A 27146-nucleotide genomic window follows, 5' to 3' on the forward strand; every position below is an offset into this window, starting at 1 on the left:
GAGGAGGGAGAGAGAGGTCAATACATGGACTGTAAGGTCATTGGTATTGTCCCTACATCTCCTAAACACCCATGGTCAGAGGACACAGGTTGGACTGAACTATGAACTAGAGTGGCATACATAACAGTACATGCCGTTGATAAGGGGGAGGGGTTTATGTGGCCAGATCTGAAGGCCTAAACGTGAACTAAAAGAGCCTATGGAGAGCCCTGTTACCATAGAAATACAACTAAGATGGTATAATAATAATGGCTGACAGTTTGTGCCTGCAGTCTCTAACAAATATTCCCATCTAGCTTTCTATATCTATGCACATTACCACATCCTTGAGGTCCGTCTTGGCCTCCTTCGCAGCTGCTGGAAACAGAATGAGATGCTGATCAAATGAACTAATAGCCCTCACCAGGACAAAATGATAGACATACCGGTGGTGGGTATGTTTCTAAGCCACAGCATTTTTGTAGTGACTAAGATGTCAATTAAGAAACAATGTGGTTTTACCTTTCTCTGCTTTCTCTCCTGTCTCCATTGTCCAATGGTGTCAGGTGGTAGTTGTTTATTTTTGAGATATGGACTCCACCCACTAGAGAGGTTCCTCTGTGACATCACAGGGTGTATTGTATCATAGTGTCTCAGCCAGGACAGTGGTTGTGGAGGTGTCTTCTGAATCCCCCTGGAGAAAGGCCAAGTCCCCCCAGTGGTATACATACCCCAGGTTGACAACCACAGCGCTAATCCATATTTTAGGCATAGACTATTCAGTGATGTAGCTATGAATGGGTAGAAGTCAAACCTAACCACTGACACAGGGTCAGATATTTGTTCATCCCCCTAAAGGTTAAGTGGATGTGGGGTAGGATAATCTGATCTTAGATCTGTGGTTGGGGGAACTTCTACCTCAAGCAATTTAGTCCTAAACACATTCTTGCCAAAAACCACCAATCCCAATGTCAACCTGACCTAACCCTTCAATAACCCCTTATACAGCTTTCTGCTTATTCAGGCTTTAACAGAGACTTCAGAAAGACCATACAGAACTTCCAAAGACAAGAAAAAAAGGGCCATTGTTTTAGAAAAATGTATAATGAATATATTTATAACACTTCTATAAGGCTCATACAGCTATAACATGTTTGATATGCACTGATACATAACATGTCTCTCATACACATAATCATCAATCACAGAATAAAACACATAAAGGTATCATAAACAGTTCACAGATTTCATTAAAACGATACAATTGAGGACCCTCCCATACGTTTATTATGACTCGGAGGACGTGTATAGGGTAGCTGCATCTCAAACCACAGTAGTGGTCGTGTTATAGTTCTTATTTGATCACAGGGATTTCACTGGTTGTACAGGGGAGGCATAGCAGCCTGGTCAATCAGACGGACTGCTGAACTCACGTTTAGTTTCCCGTCGGGACTGTGAGCTATCGCGAGATCAGGCTGGTTTCACAAGACAAGAGGGATAACCATAGAACTTCCACTAACACACTAGCTATTCTCGTACCGTCTCTGCTCACACACTTATACACACTTATTATACCCTCTCCAACTCCATAACATATCTATTATCTATTATCTTCCTCTTCAAACCCTGACACATTATTATCTATGCCCTTTCACAGTCTAATAGCCTAAAATAGTTCACATTACTGTTCGTAGTACGATCCATATGAGTCCAGTGATAGGTCTTTAAACTGGCATAGGGGGTGTGTCCTCACTGTCCTGCAACGTCATTGGTTGTCATTGTCGTTGACCGGCAGCCACACCCATGGCACAGAGATCCTCATTGGATGGTCCAGGCAGAGCAGCTTCAATAATCCTGCCCTCCAATTCCAGCAGCTGGCCTATCTAAGGGGAAATGGCTCATTTCTGCCTCCAGGACAAGACTCAAGACAATAAACATCCACCTGCAGAACCTTATTTGAGTTCCAAAACAAACATAGAAAAGCATAGAAAACTTGTAGAAAGGCTCAGAGTGGTGGGTAGGACAGGTCCAATCAGAGCACAGTAGAAAGGCTCAGAGTGGTGGGTAGGACAGGTCCAATCAGAGCACAGTAGAAAGGCTCAGAGTGGTGGGTAGGACAGGTCCAATCAAAGCACAGTAGAAAGGCTCAGAGTGGTGGGTAGGACAGGTCCAATCAGAGCACAGTAGAAAGGCTCAGAGTGGTAGGTAGGACAGGTCCAATCAAAGCACAGTAGAAAGGCTCAGAGTGGTGGGTAGGACAGGTCCAATCAAAGCACAGTAGAAAGGCTCAGAGTGGTGGGTAGGACAGGTCCAATCAGAGCACAGTAGAAAGGCTCAGAGTGGTGGGTAGGACAGGTCCAATCAAAGCACAGTAGAACGGCTCAGAGTGGTGGGTAGGACAGGTCCAATCAGAGCACAGTAGAAAGGTTTGGGCTCACTGTTTTTTTTATCGTTTTGATTGTCTTGAGTTAGGCTTGGTTGTCAGGTTTTGGGATGTTGGGGGGCAGAGGTGGAAGGGGGCAGGGAGGAGGGTTAGGAGAAGTCCCACACCTCCTCTGTGGAGTGAGCGATGGCGGAGGTGGGGGGGTGGCAGGACGGGGTAGGGGAGCAGGACACATGGGGGTCATCGGGGCTGGAAACTCCAAGGGGCACCGCGGGGTACATGAGACTGAGGAAGGAGTCCCGGGTATGATGCCTTTTCACCTGTCATACAGTCCACAGAAAAATACATGAATACGAAGTCAGCCACACCGTGCCACAGAATGGAATCCAGTCCAAAACACAACCTTTTGATGATGATGAGACCTACCTGTTTGAAGAAGGCATGGGTCAACAGTGTAGAAGCAGAGGGTCTATGGAACACCAAAACAGGACAAAGTCACACCATGCCTTAATGTCCCACAACACTGTCATATCTAGCAGTCATACCGTGCCTTAATATCCCACAACACTGTCATATCTAGCAGTCACACCATGCCTTAATGTCCCACAACACTGTCATATCTAGCAGTCACACCATGCCTTAATGTCCCACAACACTGTCATATCTAGCAGTCACACCATGCCTTAATGTCCCACAACACTGTCATATCTAGCAGTCACACCGTGCCTTAATGTCCCACAACACTGTCATATCTAGCAGTCACACCGTGCCTTAATGTCCCACAACACTGTCATATCTAGCAGTCACACCGTGCCTTAATGTCCCACAACACTGTCATATCTAGCAGTCACACCGTGCCTTAATGTCCCACAACACTGTCATATCTAGCAGTCACACCATGCCTTAATGTCCCACAACACTGTCATATCTAGCAGTCACACCATGCCTTAATGTCCCACAACACTGTCATATCTAGCAGTCACACCATGCCTTAATGTCCCACAACACAGTCATATCTAGCAGTCACACCGTGCCTTAATGTCCCACAACACTGTCATATCTAGCAGTCACACCATGCCTTAATGTCCCACAACACTGTCATATCTAGCAGTCACACCGTGCCTTAATATCCCACAACACTGTCATATCTAGCAGTCACACCATGCCTTAATGTCCCACAACACTGTCATATCTAGCAGTCACACCGTGCCTTAATGTCCCACAACACTGTCATATCTAGCAGTCACACCGTGCCTTAATGTCCCACAACACTGTCATATCTAGCAGTCACACCGTGCCTTAATGTCCCACAACACTGTCATATCTAGCAGTCACACCGTGCCTTAATGTCCCACAACACTGTCATATCTAGCAGCACTGGGAATCTCACATATTACACACCTTTCAAAAATGACAGAAATTCAGACAGAACACAAGAACATTTAAAATTGTTCCTTGAATGAAAGAACCGACTTCAAACGGAGGTACCAGAGCCCCTGTAGAACGTCTGCTGCCCCTGTGTATAACGTCTGCTGCTCCTGTGTAGAACGTCTGCTGCTCCTGTGTAGAACGTCTGCTGCTCCTGTGTATAACGTCTGCTGCCCCTGTGTAGAACGTCTGCTGCTCCTGTGTATAACGTCTGCTGCCCCTGTGTATAACGTCTGCTGCTCCTGTGTATAACGTCTGCTGCCCCTGTGTATAACGTCTGCTGCTCCTGTGTATAACGTCTGCTGCTCCTGTGTATAACGTCTGCTGCCCCTGTATAACGTCTGCTGCCCCTGTATAACGTCTGCTGCTCCTGTGTATAACGTCTGCTGCTCCTGTGTATAACGTCTGCTGCCCCTGTGTATAACGTCTGCTGCCCCTGTGTATAACGTCTGCTGCCCCTGTGTATAACGTCTGCTGCCCCTGTATAACGTCTGCTACCCCTGTGTATCACGTCTGCTGCTCCTGTATAACGTCTGCTGCTCCTGTGTATAACGTCTGCTGCTCCTGTGTATAACGTCTGCTGCCCCTGTGTATAACGTCTGCTGCTCCTGTAGAACGTCTGCTGCCCCTGTAGAACGTCTGCTGCCCCTGTGTATAACGTCTGCTGCCCCTGTATAACGTCTGCTGCTCCTGTGTATAACGTCTGCTGCTCCTGTGTATAACGTCTGCTGCCCCTGTGTATAACGTCTGCTGCTCCTGTGTATAACGTCTGCTGCCCCTGTGTATAACGTCTGCTGCTCCTGTGTATAACGTCTGCTGCCCCTGTATAACGTCTGCTGCCCCTGTATAACGTCTGCTGCCCCTGTGTATAACGTCTGCTGCTCCTGTGTGTAACGTCTGCTGCTCCTGTGTATAACGTCTGCTGCCCCTGTATAACGTCTGCTGCTCCTGTGTATAACGTCTGCTGCCCCTGTGTATAACGTCTGCTGCTCCTGTGTATAACGTCTGCTGCTCCTGTGTATAACGTCTGCTGCTCCTGTGTAGAACGTCTGCTGCTCCTGTGTATAACGTCTGCTGCCCCTGTATAACGTCTGCTGCTCCTGTGTATAACGTCTGCTGCTCCTGTGTATAACGTCTGCTGCCCCTGTATAACGTCTGCTGCCCCTGTATAACGTCTGCTGCTCCTGTGTATAACGTCTGCTGCCCCTGTATAACGTCTGCTGCCCCTGTGTATAACGTCTGCTGCTCCTGTGTATAACGTCTGCTGCCCCTGTATAACGTCTGCTGCCCCTGTATAACGTCTGCTGCCCCTGTGTATAACGTCTGCTGCTCCTGTGTATAACGTCTGCTGCTCCTGTGTATAACGTCTGCTGCTCCTGTGTATAACGTCTGCTGCCCCTGTGTTTAACGTCTGCTGCCCCTGTATAACGTCTGCTGCCCCTGTGTATAACGTCTGCTGCTCCTGTGTATAACGTCTGCTGCTCCTGTATAACGTCTGCTGCTCCTGTGTATAACGTCTGCTACCCCTGTGTATAACGTCTGCTGCTCCTGTATAACGTCTGCTGCTCCTGTGTATAACGTCTGCTGCTCCTGTGTATAACGTCTGCTGCCCCTGTGTATAACGTCTGCTGCTCCTGTGTATAACGTCTGCTGCTCCTGTGTATAACGTCTGCTGCTCCTGTGTGTGTGTGTCTCACTTGCATTCGGTGTGTGTGTTGTTGTGTGTGTGCGTTGCGTTGCGTTCGGTGTGTGTGTTGCGTTCGGTGTGTGTGTTGTTGTGTGTGTGTGTTGCGTTGCGTTCGGTGTGTGTGTTGCGTTCGGTGTGTCTGCACACGTGTATGTCTCACCTGCAGTCGGGCTGCTGTTGCAGACACAGCTGGACCAGGTTGTGCAGGGTGACCGAGTGGTTCTTGGGGGCGGGGCTCTGAGGTCTCTCGGCGGTGGCGGTGCGGGTCAGGCTGCCCGTGGCAACACTCTCCCCGATGCCAGAGTCCACCCCGGAGCGGGACACCTTCAGCCCCCTCAGCTCCCCTATGGGGGAGGGGGCCACGTCCAGCAGGCAGCAGTGGGACCCACGCAGCTTCTGGAGCAGCATCTGGAGGGAGAGACACAGACATATGGACACAGTCACACAGAGGGAGAGAGATGGAGAAAAAACGAGACTCTCATAGACTGAACTATGTTTTGTAATGTATGAGAACAGCCCTAGCGTATGGCATTGTGCTGTATTAATGTAAGGCCCCAGTACCTGTGTAGGGGGCATGTCCTGGAAAGGCACCCTGCCACTGACCAGCTCACAGACTACTATCCCCAGACTGTAGATGTCTGACTTCACCCCATAGCCATGCAGGTCCTGTCGTAGCAGCTCTGGGCTGAGCCAGGGTAGCAGGGCGGGGCTGTGGTGGGGCATGTCGTACACGGTCCTCACCTTCTTCCCATCCCGCATCATACTGTAAACACTGTGAAGCCCCGAGAGGTAGACACGGCCCTCCCCAGACAGCAGGATGTGACTGGCCTTCACTCCCCTGAGAGGAAGAGGAGATGAGCGTTCACTCTCGCCAAATCTTCAGGCTTCTACACAACTACAGTCAACTAACTATCCCTGGCACATTCTACATGTTGAGAGCAACTCCGAGCAACTATGTCCACCTGAGACAGCAAACTAGGCTGATTCTTTCAACAAATCAAATGAAATGTTATTGGTCACAAGCGCCGAATACAACAGGTGTAGACTTTGCCGTGAAGTGCTTACTCACGGGCCCTAGAAGCATTTGCTAAATAGGAAACACATAGTAACACAATAGCGAGGCAGTAAACAAGGAGTACCGGTACCATCTAACAGTTGGATTGGCTGTAGTTGGACAGAAGTGTATCGGTGGTGCTTCCGCCCCTCTCCTCGCCCCAACCTGGGCTCCAACCAGGGACCCTCTGAACACATCAGCAACTGCCACCCATGAAGCATCGTTACCTCTCGCTTGACCGCTAACTAGCGCACCACTAACTAGCTAGCCATTTCACATCGGCTACATGTAGAAGCCTTAAAACGGTCCATATCTCTCCCTTGTCTCCATGGTGTCTTTCCTCCCTCACCTGTGCACGTAGCCCATGAGGTGCAGGTATTGCAGAGCCTTCAGGACTCCGTGGAGGAGGTAAGCGATCAGGGACTCACTCATCCCGTCAGGGAAGAAGGTCCTCAGCAGGCTATCTGCCGAACCTGGGACAGAGAGAGAGAGAGAAGTCGGTAACCATGGTTCCAAATGGTTCGTAATGTTTCTTACAAACATAGGCATTTTTTACCATGTCATTTCTGTACCATAAAAAATCAAGTTCAACCAACTTAACGCTGAGAGAAGGAGCATGGATGAAGAGAGATGGGGGAGTAAGTGTGGGAGAGGGATGGTGAGAGGAAACGAGTGTTAGAAGACGCATGCAGTAGACTGACCGTAGCCCATGAGTGGTGTGAGGACCCAGAGCTGGCAGCAGGAGCTGAAGACCAGGCGAGAGGTCAGCAGGTTGGGGTGGCGGAAAAGCCTGGAGAGAAGAACCTCGTTCTGGGGACACAGCCAGGAAACACTGGGGTCACACAGCCAGGAAACACTGGGGTCACACAGCCAGGAAACACTGGGGTCACACAGACAGGAAACACTGGGGTCACACAGCCAGGAAACACTGGGGTCACACAGCCAGGAAACATTGGGGTCACACAGACAGGAAACACTGGGGTCACACAGCCAGGAAACACTGGGGTCACACAGCCAGGAAACACTGGGGTCACACAGCCAGGAAACACTGGGGTCACACAGCCAGGAAACACTGGGGTCACACAGACAGGAAACATCGGGGTCACACAGACAGGAAACACTGGGGTCACACAGCCAGGAAACACTGGGGTCACACAGCCAGGAAACACTGGGGTCACACAGCCAGGAAACACTGGGGTCACACAGCCAGGAAACACTTGTGTCACACAGACAGAAACACTGGGGTCACACAGACAGGAAACACTGGGGTCACACAGCCAGGAAACACTGGGGTCACACAGCCAGGAAACACTGGGGTCACACAGCCAGGAAACACTGGGATCACACAGCCAGGAAACACTGGGGTCACACAGCCAGGAAACACTTGTGTCACACAGACAGAAACACTGGGGTCACACAGACAGGAAACACTGGGGTCACACAGTCAGCCAGGTGGCTTGTACCACTGCCAAGTGCCAACAATGTTATTATGAACAATGACCTAAATGGTCCCTGACCCTGGATCTAGAGAGGAAGAGCGCAGGTTTTTGTTCCAGCCCAATACTAACTCATCTTATTCAAGTAATCGTCCGACTCAACTAACTAAGAAATTGATTAGTTGAATCAGGTGTTTTGAATCAGTTGTGGCTGGAACAAAATATGTATCTTATGACATGAACTTCAATGAAAAGACAAGGTGGGTCGTATCTGTAGGACCTTTAAAACAGTACCGCACCATCAACTGTAGCAGCTCATCCTCAGTACACTCATCCAGGTTGGTGTTCTTGACTGCCACCAGCTGGCGGGAGGGGGTGTGGCGCGCCATGCGCACCTGGCTCAGGTTGTTGAAGCCTTTCCCTGGGAACACGGTTTGGTAATAAATATTAAGACATGTTGAAACACGTTCAACTCTGAAAATGCTTCATTCTCAGGTACTGTGTGGTTAGTATGGTCTTCAATAATCCAGGGAGATTTGTGAACTAATATTTTGAATTGGCCAGTTTATTCAACAGCTGTGCCAAAAGGTAATAGACTACGTGTCACATAAAATGTCCACACTACAAACGCTTTATACTCGGGCTATGTGTAGTATGGGACTTGGTCAGTGAAATTGTAAACAATGCTTTTGGATTAGCTATTCTATTCAACAGTAACATGCTAAAAGGAAATATGCTTTGTATTTGTCAGAGGAGATATTACTCTCCAGGCAACAACTATGTAATGAAAGGACTTGTCTTTCTGGGTTGTAGTGATGAGTTGATTTGTGACCAATGGTATGCTCACCCAGCTCTGACAGCAGCTGGTAGTGGGCGGAGTTAGCAGAGAGCGCTGTGATGTCATCGCTGCCTGCACCACCCCAGGCGAAAGTGCATTCTGAGACGTCGGAGCTCTGTGAAGAATCAAACACACACGTACTCACACACAACCCTGAAATGTATCAGCAGCATATTTAATTCGATCACAGAACATGTAGTAACAACATGGCAATAGTATGAAACATGTTGTAGTTGGTCACAATAATAACCTTCTTTACCTAGATGAGGGATAGTTCACCCAAAGGAACTGTTTTTCTTACCCTGAAGGCAATCTACAAATACAGTCTACGAGTGCTTTAGTATAGCATGGTATGTTTAACTAACATTAAATGGGCCCATTGAGCAGAGAGGAGGAAGCAGAATGAGGGTGAGTGAGTGTTGCCTTTGAGCCTGAAGAGGTCAAAGTACTATGGTGTTGTGGTGATGACCAACCAGTGGCTGCCACAGGGGGGCCCTGTGGTGTTAAGCTACACAGGGTAATGCTGGGGTGGGGGTAGTTTCACTGGGGCCGGTGTTGGGGGGAGGGAGAGGCTGTAAAGTACTTTGTGTTAAGGGGTCAGGGCCGAGCACAGACCTTTCAGGGGGCCGATGCTTAAACGAATTTATATCTCGAAATTCAGAACATACAGCCTTTGTAGCGAACCGTTTTATTTGTTTTAGCAGAGACCTTTTTATTTCTGCAACAACACACTCAATCATCACAAAATGAAAGCTAGTTAGTTACAGTGCCTCCTAAAGACGTGGGGAAAAGGAGGGCTATCAGCTGATCATTCATGTTGATGATTGATGTAAATCTGCTAGCTAGTTAGCAAGATTTGTTTTTATTGATTGTGATTTATCTTAAATGCTCTTAAATAATAACTTCATGATATGAACCTCATCATCCTCTAACTCAAGAGATGTGGTTGGCTGGCTATTGGCTTGTGTGGATATTTTAGTATCACCTGGTGGTTAACTAGAGTCTTAATCACATGACTCTGGATCAGAAGGTTGTGAGGAGGACACTCGTGTTTTATTTTAACCCTATCTAAACCTTAACCCTTAGCTTAACCATTCAGAATGAGTGTCTAACCTTAACTCTTACCTTAACCAATCAGAATGAGTGTCTAAACTGAACCCTAAGCTTAACCATTCAGAATGAGTGTCTAACCTTAACCCTTACCTTAACCATTCAGAATGAGTGCCTAAACAATGTCTTAACCCGATCCAAAACCTTAACCCTTAATCTTCTAAATTTGACGTTTGGAGCAATTTTGAAATGTGATGTTTGGAGAAATAGAACGATACCTAGCATGAGGAGACAACCCAGAGTGTAAAAAGCACTTTGAAATGTGTCGTTTGGAGCAACTTCGAAATGTGACGTTTAGATAAATGTAAATAAACATCTGATTCTGCAGTGAGACTGTGAGAGCTTGTTGCGAGCTTAGACTACCTGTGACGCTGCTGCCAACTGAGGAAGGGATGTCGGGTCGGGGGGAGGGTCGTTGATGCAGCCGCTCCTCTCTCTGTGCTCTGTGTATCAGCCAATGTAACAGTGTTCCTTCCGTCCCTCTCCTCGCCCCTAACTGGCCTCAAACCAGAGGTAACAGTGTTCCTTCCGTCCCTCTCCTCGCCCCTACCTGGCCTCGAACCAGGGACCCTCTGCACCCATCGAAAACAGTCACCCTCAAAGCAACGTTACCCATCGCTCCACAAAAGCCTTGCAGAGCAAGGGAAACAATTACTTCAAGGTCTCAGAGCGAGTGATGTCACCAACAGGGCTGACCAACAGGAGCAACCAACAGGGCTGACCAACAGGAGCAACCAACAGGGCTGACCAACAGGAGCAACCAACAGGGCTGACCAACAGGAGCAACCAACAGGGCTGACCAACAGGGCTGACCAACAGAGCTGACCAACAGGGCTGACCAACAGGGCTATCCAACAGGGCTGACCAACAGGGCTGACCAACAGGAGCAACCAACAGGGCTGACCAACAGGGCTGACCAACAGGGCTGACCAACAGGAGCAACCAACAGGGCTGACCAACAGGGCTGACCAACAGGGCTGACCAAGAGAGCTGACCAAGAGGGCTGACCAACAGGGCTGACCAACAGGAGCAACCAACAGGGCTGACCAACAGGGCTGACCAAAAGGGCTGACCAACAGGAGCAACCAACAGGGCTGACCAAAGGAGCTGACCAAGAGAGCTGACCAACAGGGCTAACCAACAGGGCTGACCAACAGGGCTGACCAACAGGAGCAACCAACAGGGCTGACCAACAGGGCTGACCAACAGGAGCAACCAACAGGGCTGACCAACAGGAGCAACCAACAGGGCTGACCAACAGGGCTGACCAACAGAGCTGACCAACAGGGCTATCCAACAGGGCTGACCAACAGAGCTAACCAACAGGGCTGACCAACAGAGCTGACCAACAGGGCTAACCAACAGGGCTGACCAACAGGGCTGACCAACAGGGCTGACCAACAGGGCTGCCCAACAGGGCTGACCAACAGGGCTGACCAACAGAGCTGACCAACAGGGCTAACCAACAGGGCTGACCAACAGGAGCAACCAACAGGGCTGACCAACAGGAGCAACCAACAGGGCTGACCAACAGGAGCAACCAACAGGGCTGACCAACAGGGCTGACCAACAGAGCTGACCAACAGGGCTGACCAACAGGGCTATCCAACAGGGCTGACCAACAGGGCTGACCAACAGGAGCAACCAACAGGGCTGACCAACAGGGCTGACCAACAGGGCTGACCAACAGGAGCAACCAACAGGGCTGACCAACAGGGCTGACCAACAGGGCTGACCAAGAGAGCTGACCAAGAGGGCTGACCAACAGGGCTGACCAACAGGAGCAACCAACAGGGCTGACCAACAGGGCTGACCAAAAGGGCTGACCAACAGGAGCAACCAACAGGGCTGACCAAAGGAGCTGACCAAGAGAGCTGACCAACAGGGCTAACCAACAGGGCTGACCAACAGGGCTGACCAACAGGAGCAACCAACAGGGCTGACCAACAGGGCTGACCAACAGGAGCAACCAACAGGGCTGACCAACAGGAGCAACCAACAGGGCTGACCAACAGGGCTGACCAACAGAGCTGACCAACAGGGCTATCCAACAGGGCTGACCAACAGAGCTAACCAACAGGGCTGACCAACAGAGCTGACCAACAGGGCTAACCAACAGGGCTGACCAACAGGGCTGACCAACAGGGCTGACCAACAGGGCTGCCCAACAGGGCTGACCAACAGGGCTGACCAACAGAGCTGACCAACAGGGCTAACCAACAGGGCTGACCAACAGGGCTGCCCAACAGGGCTGACCAACAGGGCTGACCAACAGAGCTGACCAACAGGGCTAACCAACAGGAGCAACCAACAGGAGCAACCAACAGGTCTGATCAACAGGAGCAACCAACAGACAACATCACAACGACTTGTGGGCAATCGGTTCAGAACAACAATGACCAAAACTTTTACAAAAAAATGTATCTATACACCACCACACAAAAGGGCACTTGGCAGGTGGGAGGGCAAAGTGCTGGGCACAGGTTGACTCCCATCTGTGCACATGCCTGGGCGGGATGCTGTGGCAGTTAGCTCCAGGGTGAGCTGACACAGCAGCTATGAAAAAGGCATGAATAGCTTTGGTTCACTTATATCCTATGTAATGTTCTAGCGATCTGGTCAGTGGCTGGCAGCCCTATTATGTGGTAGGTTACATGCAGCTCTACCATCACATAGACAGGACCCGGAACTGTCCGAAGTTGTCCTAGTGGTCCTTTTTGACCTCTGACCTGATAGAATAGGACTAGGCTGACCACACCATAAAGACAAGGCCGGGTGGGCTTCAGTGCTCCGATTGGATGCTAAAAGAGTGGACACAGCACTGTACTGACCAGGTATTGGTGGCTGACGTCCTCATACTGGTCCTCTATGCTGATTGGCTGGACCTGAGTGGGGGAGATGCAGGAGCAGTCCTGGGGAAGAGGGGAGGAGGGAGGAGGGGGTGAGACATGCTCCCGGAGGAGAGGAGAACAGAGGAGAGGAGTGAGACGGTCCAATAGGGAAGGAGGGAGGAGAGGACAGGCATGCCGTCATGCCCTTATAAGGAGATAAGGAGGGACTTAGGAGGACAACACTGAAGAGATACTTTTGGAGCATCAAGGTTGGAGCCAATGTGGAAAACAACCGTGTTTGTGGAGGAAGACATGCAGTGCATGTCCATGAAGTGACTGCTACTTTAGAAAGAGACAGTTGATGACAGGGTTAGCAGCAGATTGGTACCCATGATATAACCTACAGGGAAAGGTCATGGCAATATGCATGGATAATGAGATGGGTCTTATGAATGAACCCTGATAAAGAAAGCATGAGTTCTAGGATTGGAGCATGGCCAGATCAATGCGCTATGAGAGAGAAACACTGCACACCTGGAGGAGACGCTGGCTCATTAGATCATCATCATCATCATCATCATCAACAACCTCTTTAGATAAATCAGTGTCATGATCAGCTAAACATCAAAGCCATGCTGATTAGAATAAATATCCCTTACCAAGAAAGACATGGATTTCTCTTCGTGGGGGTGTAGCGCTTCATGCGATGGCATTTATCCGCTCCACGACCACAGCACGCGCTGTACAATGAGAGCGATGGAGAGAGAGAGAGAGAGAGGGAGGGAGAGGGAGAGAGAGAATGAGCAAGAGGAGAAATACATGGTAACATGAGAGACTTAGTTAGGATTCAACCTGAGAGAAAGCCTCCCCCATGGGGCGTCTGTATGTCCATACAGTTTACCTGGCTGTACTCTGCCGGGTTCAGATTCCACTGCGTTGGCATCTGGCTTCATCACTTCAGGCAAAACACTGCTCCACGTTCTTGAAAAACATCAAACAAAATGATTGATGATTAAATAAGCAATAATAGCCCCAGCAGGGATTTTGTGCTGAACGCATGCTGTTGTAAAAAAAATACATTTTCACGGAGGTATCAAAATGTCTCGACAAAAATAACTATGCCAGTCGGTGACCACAAAATACTGAGATTAAAACACGCATTACGTGACTGTTTGGTGCGCAATAGCCCGATTCACATCTGTATTCGTTACATTTTCGTGATACAGAATCATTGTAGCCACATCTGAATGTAAGCATCTGAAATGCATGTGGTCCATCGCTTTGGCTGTAGCTAAGTGCCTCGATGGATATTTTCTCCCCGTCTCTCCTGCCACAGCATGAATGGGAAGGGGACTTTGAGGACAGTGCGTCGTCGTGTCCCATTCTATGAGCGCGCGAACTAATGATGAGTCCTTGGTCCCTGACCGTTATTGTTCTTTATAGGTCGTCGCTGTCATCTACTCACCGTTGTGAAAACGGTAAGTCTTTAACAACCCTACATAGTGACAGTTCTTGCCTGTTGTTTTTGGGGAATTATTTAGCTTTTAACCGATATTCTATTGTATTGTATTCCAGTCTATTCTGTTATATTCTAGCTATTTTATTATAATCTACTGACAGACACCCTACTGGGGGGGGGGGGGGGAATGGTTGAATCAACGTTGTTTCCACGTCATAAAATAATAATATGTAATGGCGTTGAATCAGCGTGGGGAAATGATTGGATGTGCCAAAAGTCATCAACATAAGGCCATTTCGTATTTTTTAAATCAGATGATGTGTTGACATTGTTGTTGATTTCCCGTTGATTTCACGTTAGTTGACAACTCAACACAATGTAAATCAAAACGACGTTGAACTGATGTCTGTGTCCAGTGGAACGGGCCCAACACTGTAGCAGAGAAAGAGTTTGTCCTCTCTGATTGTAACCTACACATGTTTAGTACATGTTTTCATATAACCACGTAAAAAAAATTATCCCATAATTAACATAATCACATCATTTGTGGATGCAGGATTGCATATGACTGCAATGAGTTTACTCACACTGAAAATCAGTTTATGAAATCTTCATGCCCAATCATAACAAAATCAGGCTGGGTTTTTTAACCAACTTACTCTTGCTCTGAATGCGAAACAAACTTGAACAAACCAAGCATGACATGAGGAAGCTTACAACTCGAAACTTAAACATTTATAACTTGGCAAAGTTAAGACTTATGACAACGCAAAATATGACGTAATGTACAAGTTGTGCGTACAGACACTGTTTTGACTGAAGATAATAAAATATTTTCAAGATGTAATGGAATGAAATAGAAACAAATTGCGATGCGTTATACACACTGTTAAAACAAATGTATATTGTTGAGAGTACGAAGTTTGAAATTTATAGTTAATGGCAACAACATACTTCACCTATGTTGTTGCTCTCCTCTCAGATGATTTGACGTACTGACGTAGACACTAAACTTGCGAGAACCTGATAAAAGTTTGGATATTATTGTTATACATTTAATTTTCATATGTGAACAGCACTGATTTATACCGGTACTTTTTTGGTATTTTTTTCCATAATTCGTAGTACATTTTAGTTTTAATTCCATGTATCTTAAATTGATTTTAAATATGAATTAACAAAATAGATAACAATTAACAAATCTCAATGTATTTAGTGTAGGACTTTTATTTAGAAACACCACTCAATAAATATTGTCGCGTAATTTATACGTCACTCATTTCATCCGCGCGCTATTTCATGACGTGATGAAACTAACAACACCAACAGTCTGCCTGCTAATTTTCTCCCTAATCTACTGTTGCCATTGTTTGAGATTTAGGATTGATGGGACCACATGTGCTGTGGGATTTGTCTAAGGTGTTTAAAATACATCGAAAGGTAGGTTGATGTTAATTTATATTACATGAAAATCCGGATCATGAAATCCTTGCCAAAGGCCGGATGGAAATCACGGATGTGCCACAGTACTACCTAGCTCTGCAATGTTCATCATCACAATCCCCCCAAAAAACAAATCTCAGTCTTCTCAGAACGAATTTTTTTGCGATTGTCGGTTTGGTTTATTATTATGAAACAAGTCCTTGCACTGTCCTCTTGTCTAATTGTTCCATTGGTAGCGAGATCAATGATTATTTTTGCACTTGTCACTTCTGCTCATCGCAGTTTATATTTAAATCCATATACTACGCCGTTGTTTTTATTATTACCCACAATCAGCGAGATGTTTTGTTGTTTGTGACGAACACTCCACGGGGGTTACACTGTATCCCGCGAACACATAATAGTATTCTTACTGTTGATAAAGTAACAATATAGTTATCAATGTTTGACATTGCCCCATGCTGACTGTTGCAGATCCCAAAGTCCAGAAGACTATATTCGAATTCCCCGTTTAGGATCATTTAAGTGTAATAACTTGGGAATTAAACATTTTAGCTAATATCTAAACTTCACATCCAATCTTGTACTTGTTGGAATCAAGTAGATTATATTTCTACCAATCATTGGTTAAATTTGATTTATGAACATGTTAATGCACAAATTCTAGACCGAATGACGATTAGCTAATTCTTTCTTCCCTCCTAGATGTGAATGTTTCTAACTTTTTTTTTTTATTTTCCAAGTAAAAATAAGAGTACAGTTTCAAGTAAATTAGACATTTCTCCTCAGGATGAGTGTAGTTATGGACAGTTGTTCCACTAACTACTCAGCAGACCATCCCAAAGCCGTTATGTGTGCCTGGTGTTGAGTTGGAACTCCTGCTCAGACAGTCTGGTATCACATGGTCCTCTTGCCCCCTCCTGACACCCCCAAACAGTCATGTGCAGAAGAGAGTCCGTTAGATGGGGGCTAGCTAATTGGAGATTGTTTCTAGGGAATCACACAGAGTCAGAGGAAGAGAGTTGTAGGAACTCCTTTCACTCTACTGAGCCGAGCTGTACTGCGCTGGCCAGGTTATGCAACCCTCATAGTTGCTAGAAAGGACACGGTTCGGCTCGTCACGATAGTATGAAAACAGTAAAAGTGGGTGAGAGAGAAAGAGAGGGTTGGGGCAGAGCAGGTGGTCCTATCACTGCAGATGAGACCTTAGTCCGGCACCTGTACACAAGATTAGATAACCTCCCTTTCTCCTCTCTATTCCTTCATAACTACAGGAAGGGGAAAGGATGGCAACAGTCTCCACCATGCTGCTTTGACCTGTCAAGCCCTTGTACACAGTCTCCACCATGCTGCTTTGACCTGTCAAGCCCTTGTAGACAGTCTCCACCATGCTGCTTTGACCTGTCAAGCCCTTGTAGACAGTCTCCACCATGCTGCTTTGACCTGTCAAGCCCTTGTAGACAGTCTCCATCATGCTGCTTTGACCTGTCAAGCCCTTGTAGACAGTCTCCATCATGCTGCTTTGACCTGTCAAGCCCTTGTAGATCAGCGGTAGGGAATGACAGGAGACGAGGAAGGGAAGCCATTGGGAAAGCCATCTCTTGGGAAATGCCTCTCATGACCTTTCACCTTATCAGAGAAGGGGGGGCGGGGCTACGCTCTGATTTTCTGCGCCTCTCCCCGACGTGTTTACTTGTTCACTGTCCCTCAGTTGTTAAAGGTATTGATTTCTTTGTGGTAACATGAGGTAGATGGGCTAGAATGAGATCACAGCTTGAAGAGAAGGATATAGGCTAGACAAGGCTAGAGAATCTTCCTGCAGTCAGGGAGAAGGAACGAAATAAAGAAATATAAACCCATGTCTCAGTTAGCTACCTTGTCTCTTGTGTGTAGAGTAGACCAGTGACAGCATGTGGTGCAGTGTACTGTCAACTCCAATTTGGTTTGCCTTGCCCAAGGATGGATATGTCACTGAAACGAGGCCTGCTGCACTACTGTGGGTAAGGATGGATGTATCTGATGCTAAGTCCAATTCAAAAGGTTGCATTAAACATACTTGGTGGGGCTGCTTCATCTCAAAGCAGGACTTCTGGGTCTTATGTACTGGGAAACGGAAGCAAAAGGCCAAAACGGGGAGGGACTTACAGTACCTGTACCTGACTTTGTCCAATAAGAAATGCATGTTTTAGTTTTCCATTGAAAAATGTTTTGATACGGTGTGCACTAATGAATACGACCCTGGTTGGGGTATGGAACATCTAGGCTATTTTGTTTCTAGTCATATGTAGTTGACTCATAAGCACAGTCCCTATGACTATCACCCCTGATATTGGAAATAGAGGGAAAACAAGAAGGAATGGAAAGATGAATGTCACTGTGATGATTCCCCTGAGGATGAGTACACTGCAGCAGTGATATTTTGGGGGTTCGTGAGACTGACAGAGGTATCTTATGTAAGGAGTCTGAGCTGCTATTTAGCTGAGGAATACAATCTCTTCTCTCGCTCTCTCTCGTGTGTGTGTGTGTTTCACATGCAGAGGGATACTCAGTCTCTCTCTTTCACATGGAGAGATTTTATATCATCTTAGAAGGCACTGCACTAGCCCTGACCCAGGATGAAAGTCTGGGACACGCTCGCACACGACACAACTATTTTCACCTTGAAATGTTGTAGACAGCACTAGCTCTATACTAGCCTAGCCTTGACCCAGGACCAACACACCACACATGTACGACACACACTGGTCACTCGGTGCCTTAGCTCTGCCTCCAACTCCATAACACAGTCAGAAGCCTTTGCCTTTAAGACTGTGCTTGGCTTCTCGTGGGAAGCCGCCCCTTTAAGAACTCACATCCTGTCTTGTGTCATCTCTTTAACATTGGAAGGTGTCTCGTGTGTCAAACAACAGGAAGGGGCTTCCCCCCCACCCCCCTCTCTAATGCTATGTGGCACATTTCTGTCTGCAGCTTGCCTGTCCTTATAATAGGACTGTGATTGGCATTTTAGCTGCTGGAGGAGACTAGGAGTGGTCTCTATAGACAAGTGTTTTCACTAGAGCCTGGAGGAGGCTAGGAGTGGTCTCTATAGACTAGTGTTTTCACTAGAGCCTGGAGGAGACTAGGAGTGGTCTCTATAGACTAGTGTTTTCACTAGAGCCTGGAGGAGGCTAGGAGTGGTCTCTATAGACTAGTGTTTTCACTAGAGCCTGGAGGAGACTAGGAGTGGTCTCTATAGACAAGTGTTTTCACTAGAGCCTGGAGGAGGCTAGGAGTGGTCTCTATAGACTAGTGTTTTCACTAGAGCCTGGAGGAGACTAGGAGTGGTCTCTATAGACTAGTGTTTTCACTAGAGCCTGGAGGAGACTAGGAGTGGTCTCTATAGACTAGTGTTTTCACTAGAGCCTGGAGGAGACTAGGAGTGGTCTCTATAGACTAGTGTTTTCAGCAGGGCTCTAGCTGCTAGTCAGTATGACTCACTCAGACACTAAATGGTTAAGACCTCCAACAGCAGAATCAGCTGGAGGAATGTTTGTCCTAAGTGTTGAAATGTCAGAGAGGGAGTGAGATGGAGAGATGACAAGGAAGGATAGAAGGGGGGGGGATAGAGGAGGAGAAGCTACAGCTCAGTTTGTTTGTGGGTAACACTGAACATTTTTACAATAGACGGCAAAAATCTAGGCTATGTTCTTATTGGACATGCTAACATACACTGAGTGTACAAAACATTAAGAACACCTCTTTCATAGACAGACTGACCAGGTGACTCCAGGTGAAAGCTTTATGATCCCTTATTGATGTCACCTGTTAAATCCACTACAATCAGTGTAGAAGATTTAAGTGCCTTTTAATAGGGTATGGTAGTAGGTGCCAGGTGCACCGATTTGTGTCAAGAACTGCAATTCTGGCTGGGTTTTTCACGCTCAACAGTTTAAAAAAACAACATGTATTTCGCCAATTCCTCCTTTGGCCGGCTTTCCTTCCAGGTCTCTGCTGCCAATGTCTGGAACGAAATGCAAAAATCACTGAAGCTGGAGACTCGTATCTCCCTCACTAACTTTAAGCACCAGCTGTCAGAGCAGCTCACAGATCACTGTACCTGTAAATAGCCCATCTGTAAATAGCCCATCAAACTACCTCATCCCCATACTGTATTTATTTATTTGCTCCTTTGCACCCCAGTATTTCTACTTGCACATTCATCTTCTGCACATCTATCACTCCAGTGTTTAATTGCTATATTGTAATTACTTCTCCACCATGGCCTATTTATTGCCTCCCTTGTCTTACCTCATTTGCACACCCTGTATATAGACTTTTCTATTGTGTTATTGACTGTATGTTTGTTTCATGTCTAACTGTTGTTTGTGTCGCACTGCTTTGCTTTATCTTGGCCAGGTCTCAGTTCTAAATGGTGAGGTGCAACTCAATATTAGGAAGGTGTTCCTAATCTTTGGTATACGCAGTGTAGCCTATTCAAATATATGTGTGTGTGGGGGGGGGGGGGTGTTTTGTACTCAGTGTATTGCCTACCTACTAGTAGTATCTCCTGTTTCACTCTATTCCAAAACCTTTCTCCCTACTGAACACTTCTCTGGTCTGTTTCACTCTGTTCCAAAACGTTTCTCCCTACTAAACACTTCTCTGGTCTGTTTCACTCTGTTCCAAAATGTTTCTCCCTACTGAACACTTCTCTGGTCTGTTTCACTCTGTTCCAAAACGTTTCTCCCTACTGAACACTTCTCTGGTCTGTTTCACTCTGTTCCAAAACGTTTCTCCCTACTAAACACTTCTCTGGTCTGTTTCACTCTGTTCCAAAACGTTTCTCCCTACTAAACACTTCTCTGGTCTGTTTCACTCTGTTCCAAAACGTTTCTCCCTACTGAACACTTCTCTGGTCTGTTTCACTCTGTTCCAAAACGTTTCTCCCTACTAAACACTTCTCTGGTCTGTTTCACTCTGTTCCAAAACGTTTCTCCCTACTAAACACTTCTCTGGTCTGTTTCACTCTGTTCCAAAACCTTTCTCCCTACTGAACACTTCTCTGGTCTGTTTCACTCTGTTCCAAAACGTTTCTCCCTACTAAACACTTCTCTGGTCTGTTTCACTCTGTTCCAAAATGTTTCTCCCTACTGAACACTTCTCTGGTCTGTTTCACTCTGTTCCAAAACGTTTCTCCCTACTGAACACTTCTCTGGTCTGTTTCACTCTGTTCCAAAACGTTTCTCCCTACTAAACACTTCTCTGGTCTGTTTCACTCTGTTCCAAAACGTTTCTCCCTACTAAACACTTCTCTGGTCTGTTTCACTCTGTTCCAAAACGTTTCTCCCTACTGAACACTTCTCTGGTCTGTTTCACTCTGTTCCAAAACGTTTCTCCCTACTAAACACTTCTCTGGTCTGTTTCACTCTGTTCCAAAACGTTTCTCCCTACTAAACACTTCTCTGGTCTGTTTCACTCTGTTCCAAAACCTTTCTCCCTACTGAACACTTCTCTGGTCTGTTTCACTCTGTTCCAAAACGTTTCTCCCTACTAAACACTTCTCTGGTCTGTTTCACTCTGTTCCAAAATGTTTCTCCCTACTGAACACTTCTCTGGTCTGTTTCACTCTGTTCCAAAACGTTTCTCCCTACTGAACACTTCTCTGGTCTGTTTCACTCTGTTCCAAAACGTTTCTCCCTACTAAACACTTCTCTGGTCTGTTTCACTCTGTTCCAAAACGCTTCTCCCTACTAAACACTTCTCTGGTCTGTTTCACTCTGTTCCAAAACGTTTCTCCCTACTGAACACTTCTCTGGTCTGTTTCACTCTGTTCCAAAACGTTTCTCCCTACTAAACACTTCTCTGGTCTGTTTCACTCTGTTCCAAAATGTTTCTCCCTACTAAACACTTCTCTGGTCTGTTTCACTCTGTTCCAAAACGTTTCTCCCTACTAAACACTTCTCTGGTCTGTTTCACTCTGTTCCAAAACGTTTCTCCCTACTGAACACTCTGCTGGTCTGCTTCTTTTGTTTCTGCTAAGGGTTAGGGTTCAGAGGCCAGTTGTGGAGACTGTGTGTGTTTGACACCACTGTCCTCCAGGCTCCTGTGCGCCTGCCCGCCTCAGGAGGGGGCAGGATGTGATGTCACAGCGGCGCTCCCTTCTTCCTGTCCGGCGGTGTGTGTGAGAGAGGTGGAGGCTCCACCCACACGGCGAGCAGACGAACAGGAGAGATGTTTGAGGTGAAACCCCGTGGCGTGGGGAAGAAGGGCGGAAGCACAGAGACTGGTGAGTGAAGAGGAAGGGGGAGAAGAGTGGAGGAGAGAGGTAAACAGGAGGAGAGGGGGCAGTAGATACTGAGGAGAGAGAGAGAGGGGGAGAAGAGTGGAGGAGAGAGGTAAACAGGAGGAGAGGGGGCAGTAGATACTGACGAGAGAGAGAGAGGGGGAGAAGAGTGGAGGAGAGAGGTAAACAGGAGGAGAGGGGGCAGTAGATACTGAGGAGAGAGAGAGGAGAAAGGAGAGGAGAGAGGGCAGGAGACTGCAGGATAGGGGGAGATGGCTGGAGGACAGGAGACTGCAGGATAGATGGAGAGAGGACAGGAGACTGCAGGACAGGAGGGAGATGGAGAGAGGACAGGAGACTGCAGGACAGGAGGGAGATGGCTGGAGGACAGGAGACTGCAGGATAGGGGGGAGATGGAGAGAGGACAGGAGACTGCAGGACAGGAGAAGGGAGCCTTGCGTGCCTGACTGAGGAAAAACTGCAACCACACACCCTTCAAGGCCTGTTTGATGATGGTGTGTGTGTGTGTTTTCCTGTCTGTGTACACAGTTGTGAGGACTCGAGTCTCCTGCTATAGTTAGCCCAGCCCACTAAACCACATAACCACTGAACCGGAAGACATTGTGTTATGCACCGCCAGAGCCACGGGAACACACACACATTCATGATTCACACACACACTCCCTGCCATACATACACATTCATGACTCTCTCTCACACACACACTCATCCCTACTCTCAACCCAGCACTCAGTCTTCGCTCAGACGGATGGTGTCTAAGGCAGCATTACCGAAATCAGCTTCAGCAATGAGTTGGTTTCATCTATAGGGGGCGACGTGTAGATTCACTGTAATAGTTACTGTATTAGTATGGCGCCCCCCGATGATCACCACGAGTACTGCACCCACTATTTTGATCATACTATTTTGTTGCATGAATGATGGCAATATTTGTTTCTCTCTTTGGATGCTTAACCCCCCCCTCTATTCCCCAGATGACACCAGTAGCAGCAGTAAGCTGTGTGGTGGTGGGGGGTCGGGGTCGATGGGCTCCCAGGGGTCAGAGTCTCTGTACCTGTATGACAGCCAGGACTGGGTGATCTCTCCCATCTGCTCCCCTGAAGAGGAGCCCTGCCCCACCGCCATCTCCCCCATGCTGGCCGAGGAGACCTTCAGATACATGAGTGAGTCACCGTCGTGTGTGTCGGTGTGTGTGTCGGTGTGTGTGTCGGTGTGTGTGTCGGTGTGTGTGTCGGTGTGTGTGTGTCCCTGTGTGTCCGTGTGTGTCAGTGTGTGGTTGTTAAGGTTGGGAGGTATACGTACACCAGGTTATGTGGAAATACCCACGGGATGGTTTTCATATACCGTCAATACCGTTGAAACTACTTATTTGAAGTTTTTCTATTCATTTTAATATGTTGTAGGAAATGTACGTAAATACCTGCAGACAATTGGTGCAATACGTTAGGAGATAAAGAACATTCCGTTCATTTCACCTGTCACGTTATTTAAAAAGCTTCCCGTAGTTCCCCAGAACAGCAGCCAGTCAGGTGTTGGTTGTAAAGAGGACAACGAGACAAAGCTGGTGAGTCCATAGTGTTGTGCGATGCTCATGAGGTGATGGAAGTTAGTTGTGTGCAATTCACTACTAAATGTTTGCCATCAGATATCTTGTAACGGTCTAAGATGTGCTTTACTCTCCAGCTGGGTATTTGGTTACTTGTTAGTTAGCTGAGTAAGTGTCTGAATTAATAAGGAGGCAGTTGGCTTTCTGACGTGTTTGAGAAGTCAGAGCTCTAGAGAAGGGATCCGTACAGCTGCCACTTTATTTCCCCACTAGGGGTTTTTTCATCCTCTGTTCTTCTCCCCTCTGCTCCATGTACACAGGCTGTTCTCCCCTCTGCTCCATGTACACAGGCTGCTCTCCCCTCTGCTCCATGTAGACAGGCTGCTCTCCCCTCTGCTCCATGTACACAGGCTGCTCTCCGCTCTGCTCCATGAACACAGGCTGCTCTCCCCTCTGCTCCATGAACACAGGCTGCTCTCCCCTCTGCTCCATGAACACAGGCTGCTCTCCCCTCTGCTCCATGAACACAGGCTGCTCTCCCCTCTGCTCCATGTACACAGGCTGCTCTCCCCTCTGCTCCATGTACACAGGCTGCTCTCCCCTCTGCTCCATGTACACAGGCTGCTCTCCCCTCTGCTCCATGTACACAGGCTGCTCTCCCTTCTCCCCCTCTGCTCTCCCCTCTCCCCTCTGCTCCATGTACACAGGCTGCTCTCCCCTCTGCTCCATGTACACAGGCTGCTCTCCCTTCTCCCCCTCTGCTCTCCCCTCTCCCCTCTGCTCCATGTACACAGGCTGTTCTCCCCTCTGCTCCATGTACACAGGCTGCTCTCCCCTCTGCTCCATGTAGACAGGCTGCTCTCCCCTCTGCTCCATGTACACAGGCTGCTCTCCGCTCTGCTCCATGAACACAGGCTGCTCTCCCCTCTGCTCCATGAACACAGGCTGCTCTCCCCTCTGCTCCATGAACACAGGCTGCTCTCCCCTCTGCTCCATGTACACAGGCTGCTCTCCCCTCTGCTCCATGTACACAGGCTGCTCTCCCCTCTGCTCCATGTACACAGGCTGCTCTCCCCTCTGCTCCATGTACACAGGCTGCTCTCCCTTCTCCCCCTCTGCTCTCCCCTCTCCCCTCTGCTCCATGTACACAGGCTGCTCTCCCCTCTGCTCCATGTACACAGGCTGCTCTCCCCTCTGCTCCATGTACACAGGCTGCTCTTCCTTCAGACAAGCATGCATCACAACTTTCTCAATTTCTCTCGTTAAATTTAGCTTTTCAATGTCCACCTTCCCATTACTAGTCTAACCACTAGTCTACCTGCCGCCCCAATGTCCACCTTCCGGTTACTAGTCTAACCACTAGTCTACCCTGCCGCCCCAATGTCCACCTTCCGGTTACTAGTCTAACCACTAGTCTACCTGCCGCCCCAATGTCCACCTTCTGGTTACTAGTCTAACCACTAGTCTACCTGCCGCCCCAATGTCCACCTTCCGGTTACTAGTCTAACCACTGGTCTACCTGCCGCCCCAATGTCCACCTTCTGGTTACTAGTCTAACCACTAGGCTACCTGCCGCCCCAATGTCCACCTTCTGGTTACTAGTCTAACCACTAGGCTACCTGCCGCCCCAATGTCCACCTTCCGGTTACTAGTCCAACGCTCTAACCACTAGTCTACCTGCCGCCCCAATGTCCACCTTCCGGTTACTAGTCTAACCACTAGTCTACCTGCCGCCCCAATGTCCACCTTCCGGTTACTAGTCTAACCACTAGTCTACCTGCCGCCCCAATGTCCACCTTCCGGTTACTAGTCTAACCACTAGTCTACCTGCCGCCCCAATGTCCACCTTCTGGTTACTAGTCCAACGCTCTAACCACTAGTCTACCTGCCGCCCCAATGTCCACCTTCTGGTTACTAGTCTAACCACTAGTCTACCTGCCGCCCCAATGTCCACCTTCTGGTTACTAGTCCAACGCTCTAACCACTAGTCTACCCTGCCGCCCCAATGTCCACCTTCCGGTTACTAGTCTAACCACTAGTCTACCTGCCGCCCCAATGTCCACCTTCTGGTTACTAGTCTAACCACTAGTCTACCTGCCGCCCCAATGTCCACCTTCTGGTTACTAGTCTAACCACTAGTCTACCTGCCGCCCCAATGTCCACCTTCTGGTTACTAGTCCAACGCTCTAACCACTAGTCTACCTGCCGCCCCAATGTCCACCTTCCGGTTACTAGTCTAACCACTAGTCTACCTGCCGCCCCAATGTCCACCTTCCGGTTACTAGTCTAACCACTAGTCTACCTGCCGCCCCAATGTCCACTCGCACCAAAAATGGCTACTAGCTGTACTTCTATAACTTTACGAGCTGAATTTGTCTTTGCATTTGGTTTGTGCATTTAGCTAAAAGCATCTATGCGTCTTGTGTTCTATGCTGGTAATACTGTAAATCCTGGGATGGCAGAAGAATGGTATGAACATCTAGATACTGTAAATCCTGGGATGGCAGAAGAATGGTATGAACATCTAGATACTGTAAATCCTGGAGTGGCAGAAGAATGGTATGAACATCTGGATACTGTAAATCCTGGGATGGTATAAGAACGGTATGAACATCTAGATACTGTAAATCCTGGGATGGCAGAAGAACGGTATGAACATCTGGATACTGTAAATCCTGGGATGGCAGAAGAACGGTATGAACACCTGGATACTGTAAATCCTGGGATGGCAGAAGAACGGTATGAACACCTGGATACTGTAAATCCTGGGATGGCAGAAGAACGGTATGAACATCTGCATACTGTAAATCCTGGGATGGCAGAACAACGGTATGAACATCTGCATACTGTAAATCCTGGGATGGCAGAACGGTATGAACATCTGCATACTGTAAATCCTGGGATGGCAGAAGAATGGTATGAACATCTAGATACTGTAAATCCTGGGATGGCAGAAGAATGGTATGAACATCTAGATACTGTAAATCCTGGAGTGGCAGAAGAATGGTATGAACATCTGGATACTGTAAATCCTGGGATGGTATAAGAACGGTATGAACATCTAGATACTGTAAATCCTGGGATGGCAGAAGAACGGTATGAACATCTGGATACTGTAAATCCTGGGATGGCAGAAGAACGGTATGAACACCTGGATACTGTAAATCCTGGGATGGCAGAAGAACGGTATGAACACCTGGATACTGTAAATCCTGGGATGGCAGAAGAACGGTATGAACATCTGCATACTGTAAATCCTGGGATGGCAGAACAACGGTATGAACATCTGCATACTGTAAATCCTGGGATGGCAGAACAACGGTATGAACATCTGCATACTGTAAATCCTGGGATGGCAGAACAACGGTATGAACATCTGCATACTGTAAATCCTGGGATGGCAGAACAACGGTATGAACATCTGCATACTGTAAATCCTGGGATGGCAGAACAACGGTATGAACATCTGGATACTGTAAATCCTGGGATGGCAGAAGAACGGTATGAACATCTGGATACTGTAAATCCTGGGATGGCAGAACAACGGTATGAACATCTGGATACCGCCCAAGTCTAGTGGTTGAATGTTATTAACATACGAGAAAGAATGGGAATCCTGTGTGACTTTCTAGTTACAGGGAAGAGGTGGAATCGGTGTTTTGTATCTGT

General features: G+C 47.7%; 2 protein-coding genes across 8 annotated transcripts in view; one reads left to right on the forward strand and one right to left on the reverse strand.

Annotated features, from left to right (window-relative positions):
- Nucleotides 1-1081: 1081 nt before the first annotated feature.
- LOC110495571 (STE20-related kinase adapter protein beta) lies at nucleotides 1082-15200 on the reverse strand. 6 transcript variants are annotated; one of them, XM_036982398.1, is made up of 12 exons: nucleotides 15160-15200; nucleotides 13648-13727; nucleotides 13406-13486; nucleotides 12747-12827; nucleotides 8815-8920; nucleotides 8267-8388; nucleotides 7233-7341; nucleotides 6881-7004; nucleotides 6039-6315; nucleotides 5638-5885; nucleotides 2789-2831; nucleotides 1082-2682 (listed from the first exon to the last, which is right to left on the reverse strand). In XM_036982398.1, the coding sequence occupies exons 3-12, from the start codon at nucleotides 13457-13459 to the stop codon at nucleotides 2512-2514; spliced, it is 1335 nt and encodes a 444-aa protein (XP_036838293.1). In that variant the 5' UTR covers nucleotides 13460-13486; nucleotides 13648-13727; nucleotides 15160-15200; the 3' UTR covers nucleotides 1082-2511. The 6 variants fall into 6 exon arrangements, 4 of the variants coding, with proteins under 4 accessions (XP_036838293.1, XP_036838294.1, XP_036838296.1 ...); XM_036982399.1 differs by having other exon boundaries at nucleotides 15165-15198; XR_005052496.1 differs by having other exon boundaries at nucleotides 2576-2682; nucleotides 2789-5395; nucleotides 5724-5885.
- Nucleotides 15201-15496: 296 nt separating this feature from the next.
- LOC110528741 (trafficking kinesin-binding protein 2) overlaps nucleotides 15497-27146 on the forward strand; it is a 47304-nt gene continuing 35654 nt past the window's right edge. For both annotated transcript variants that reach the window (XM_036982402.1, XM_036982403.1), the window contains exons 1-3: nucleotides 15497-15645; nucleotides 21668-21913; nucleotides 22906-23094. In XM_036982402.1, the coding sequence (XP_036838297.1) occupies nucleotides 21859-21913; nucleotides 22906-23094 (244 nt within the window). In that variant the 5' untranslated portion in view covers nucleotides 15497-15645; nucleotides 21668-21858. The remainder of the gene's footprint in view (nucleotides 15646-21667; nucleotides 21914-22905; nucleotides 23095-27146) is intronic.

This window comes from Oncorhynchus mykiss, chromosome 7 (assembly GCF_013265735.2).
Source record: "Oncorhynchus mykiss isolate Arlee chromosome 7, USDA_OmykA_1.1, whole genome shotgun sequence".
Lineage (NCBI taxonomy): Eukaryota > Metazoa > Chordata > Actinopteri > Salmoniformes > Salmonidae > Oncorhynchus > Oncorhynchus mykiss.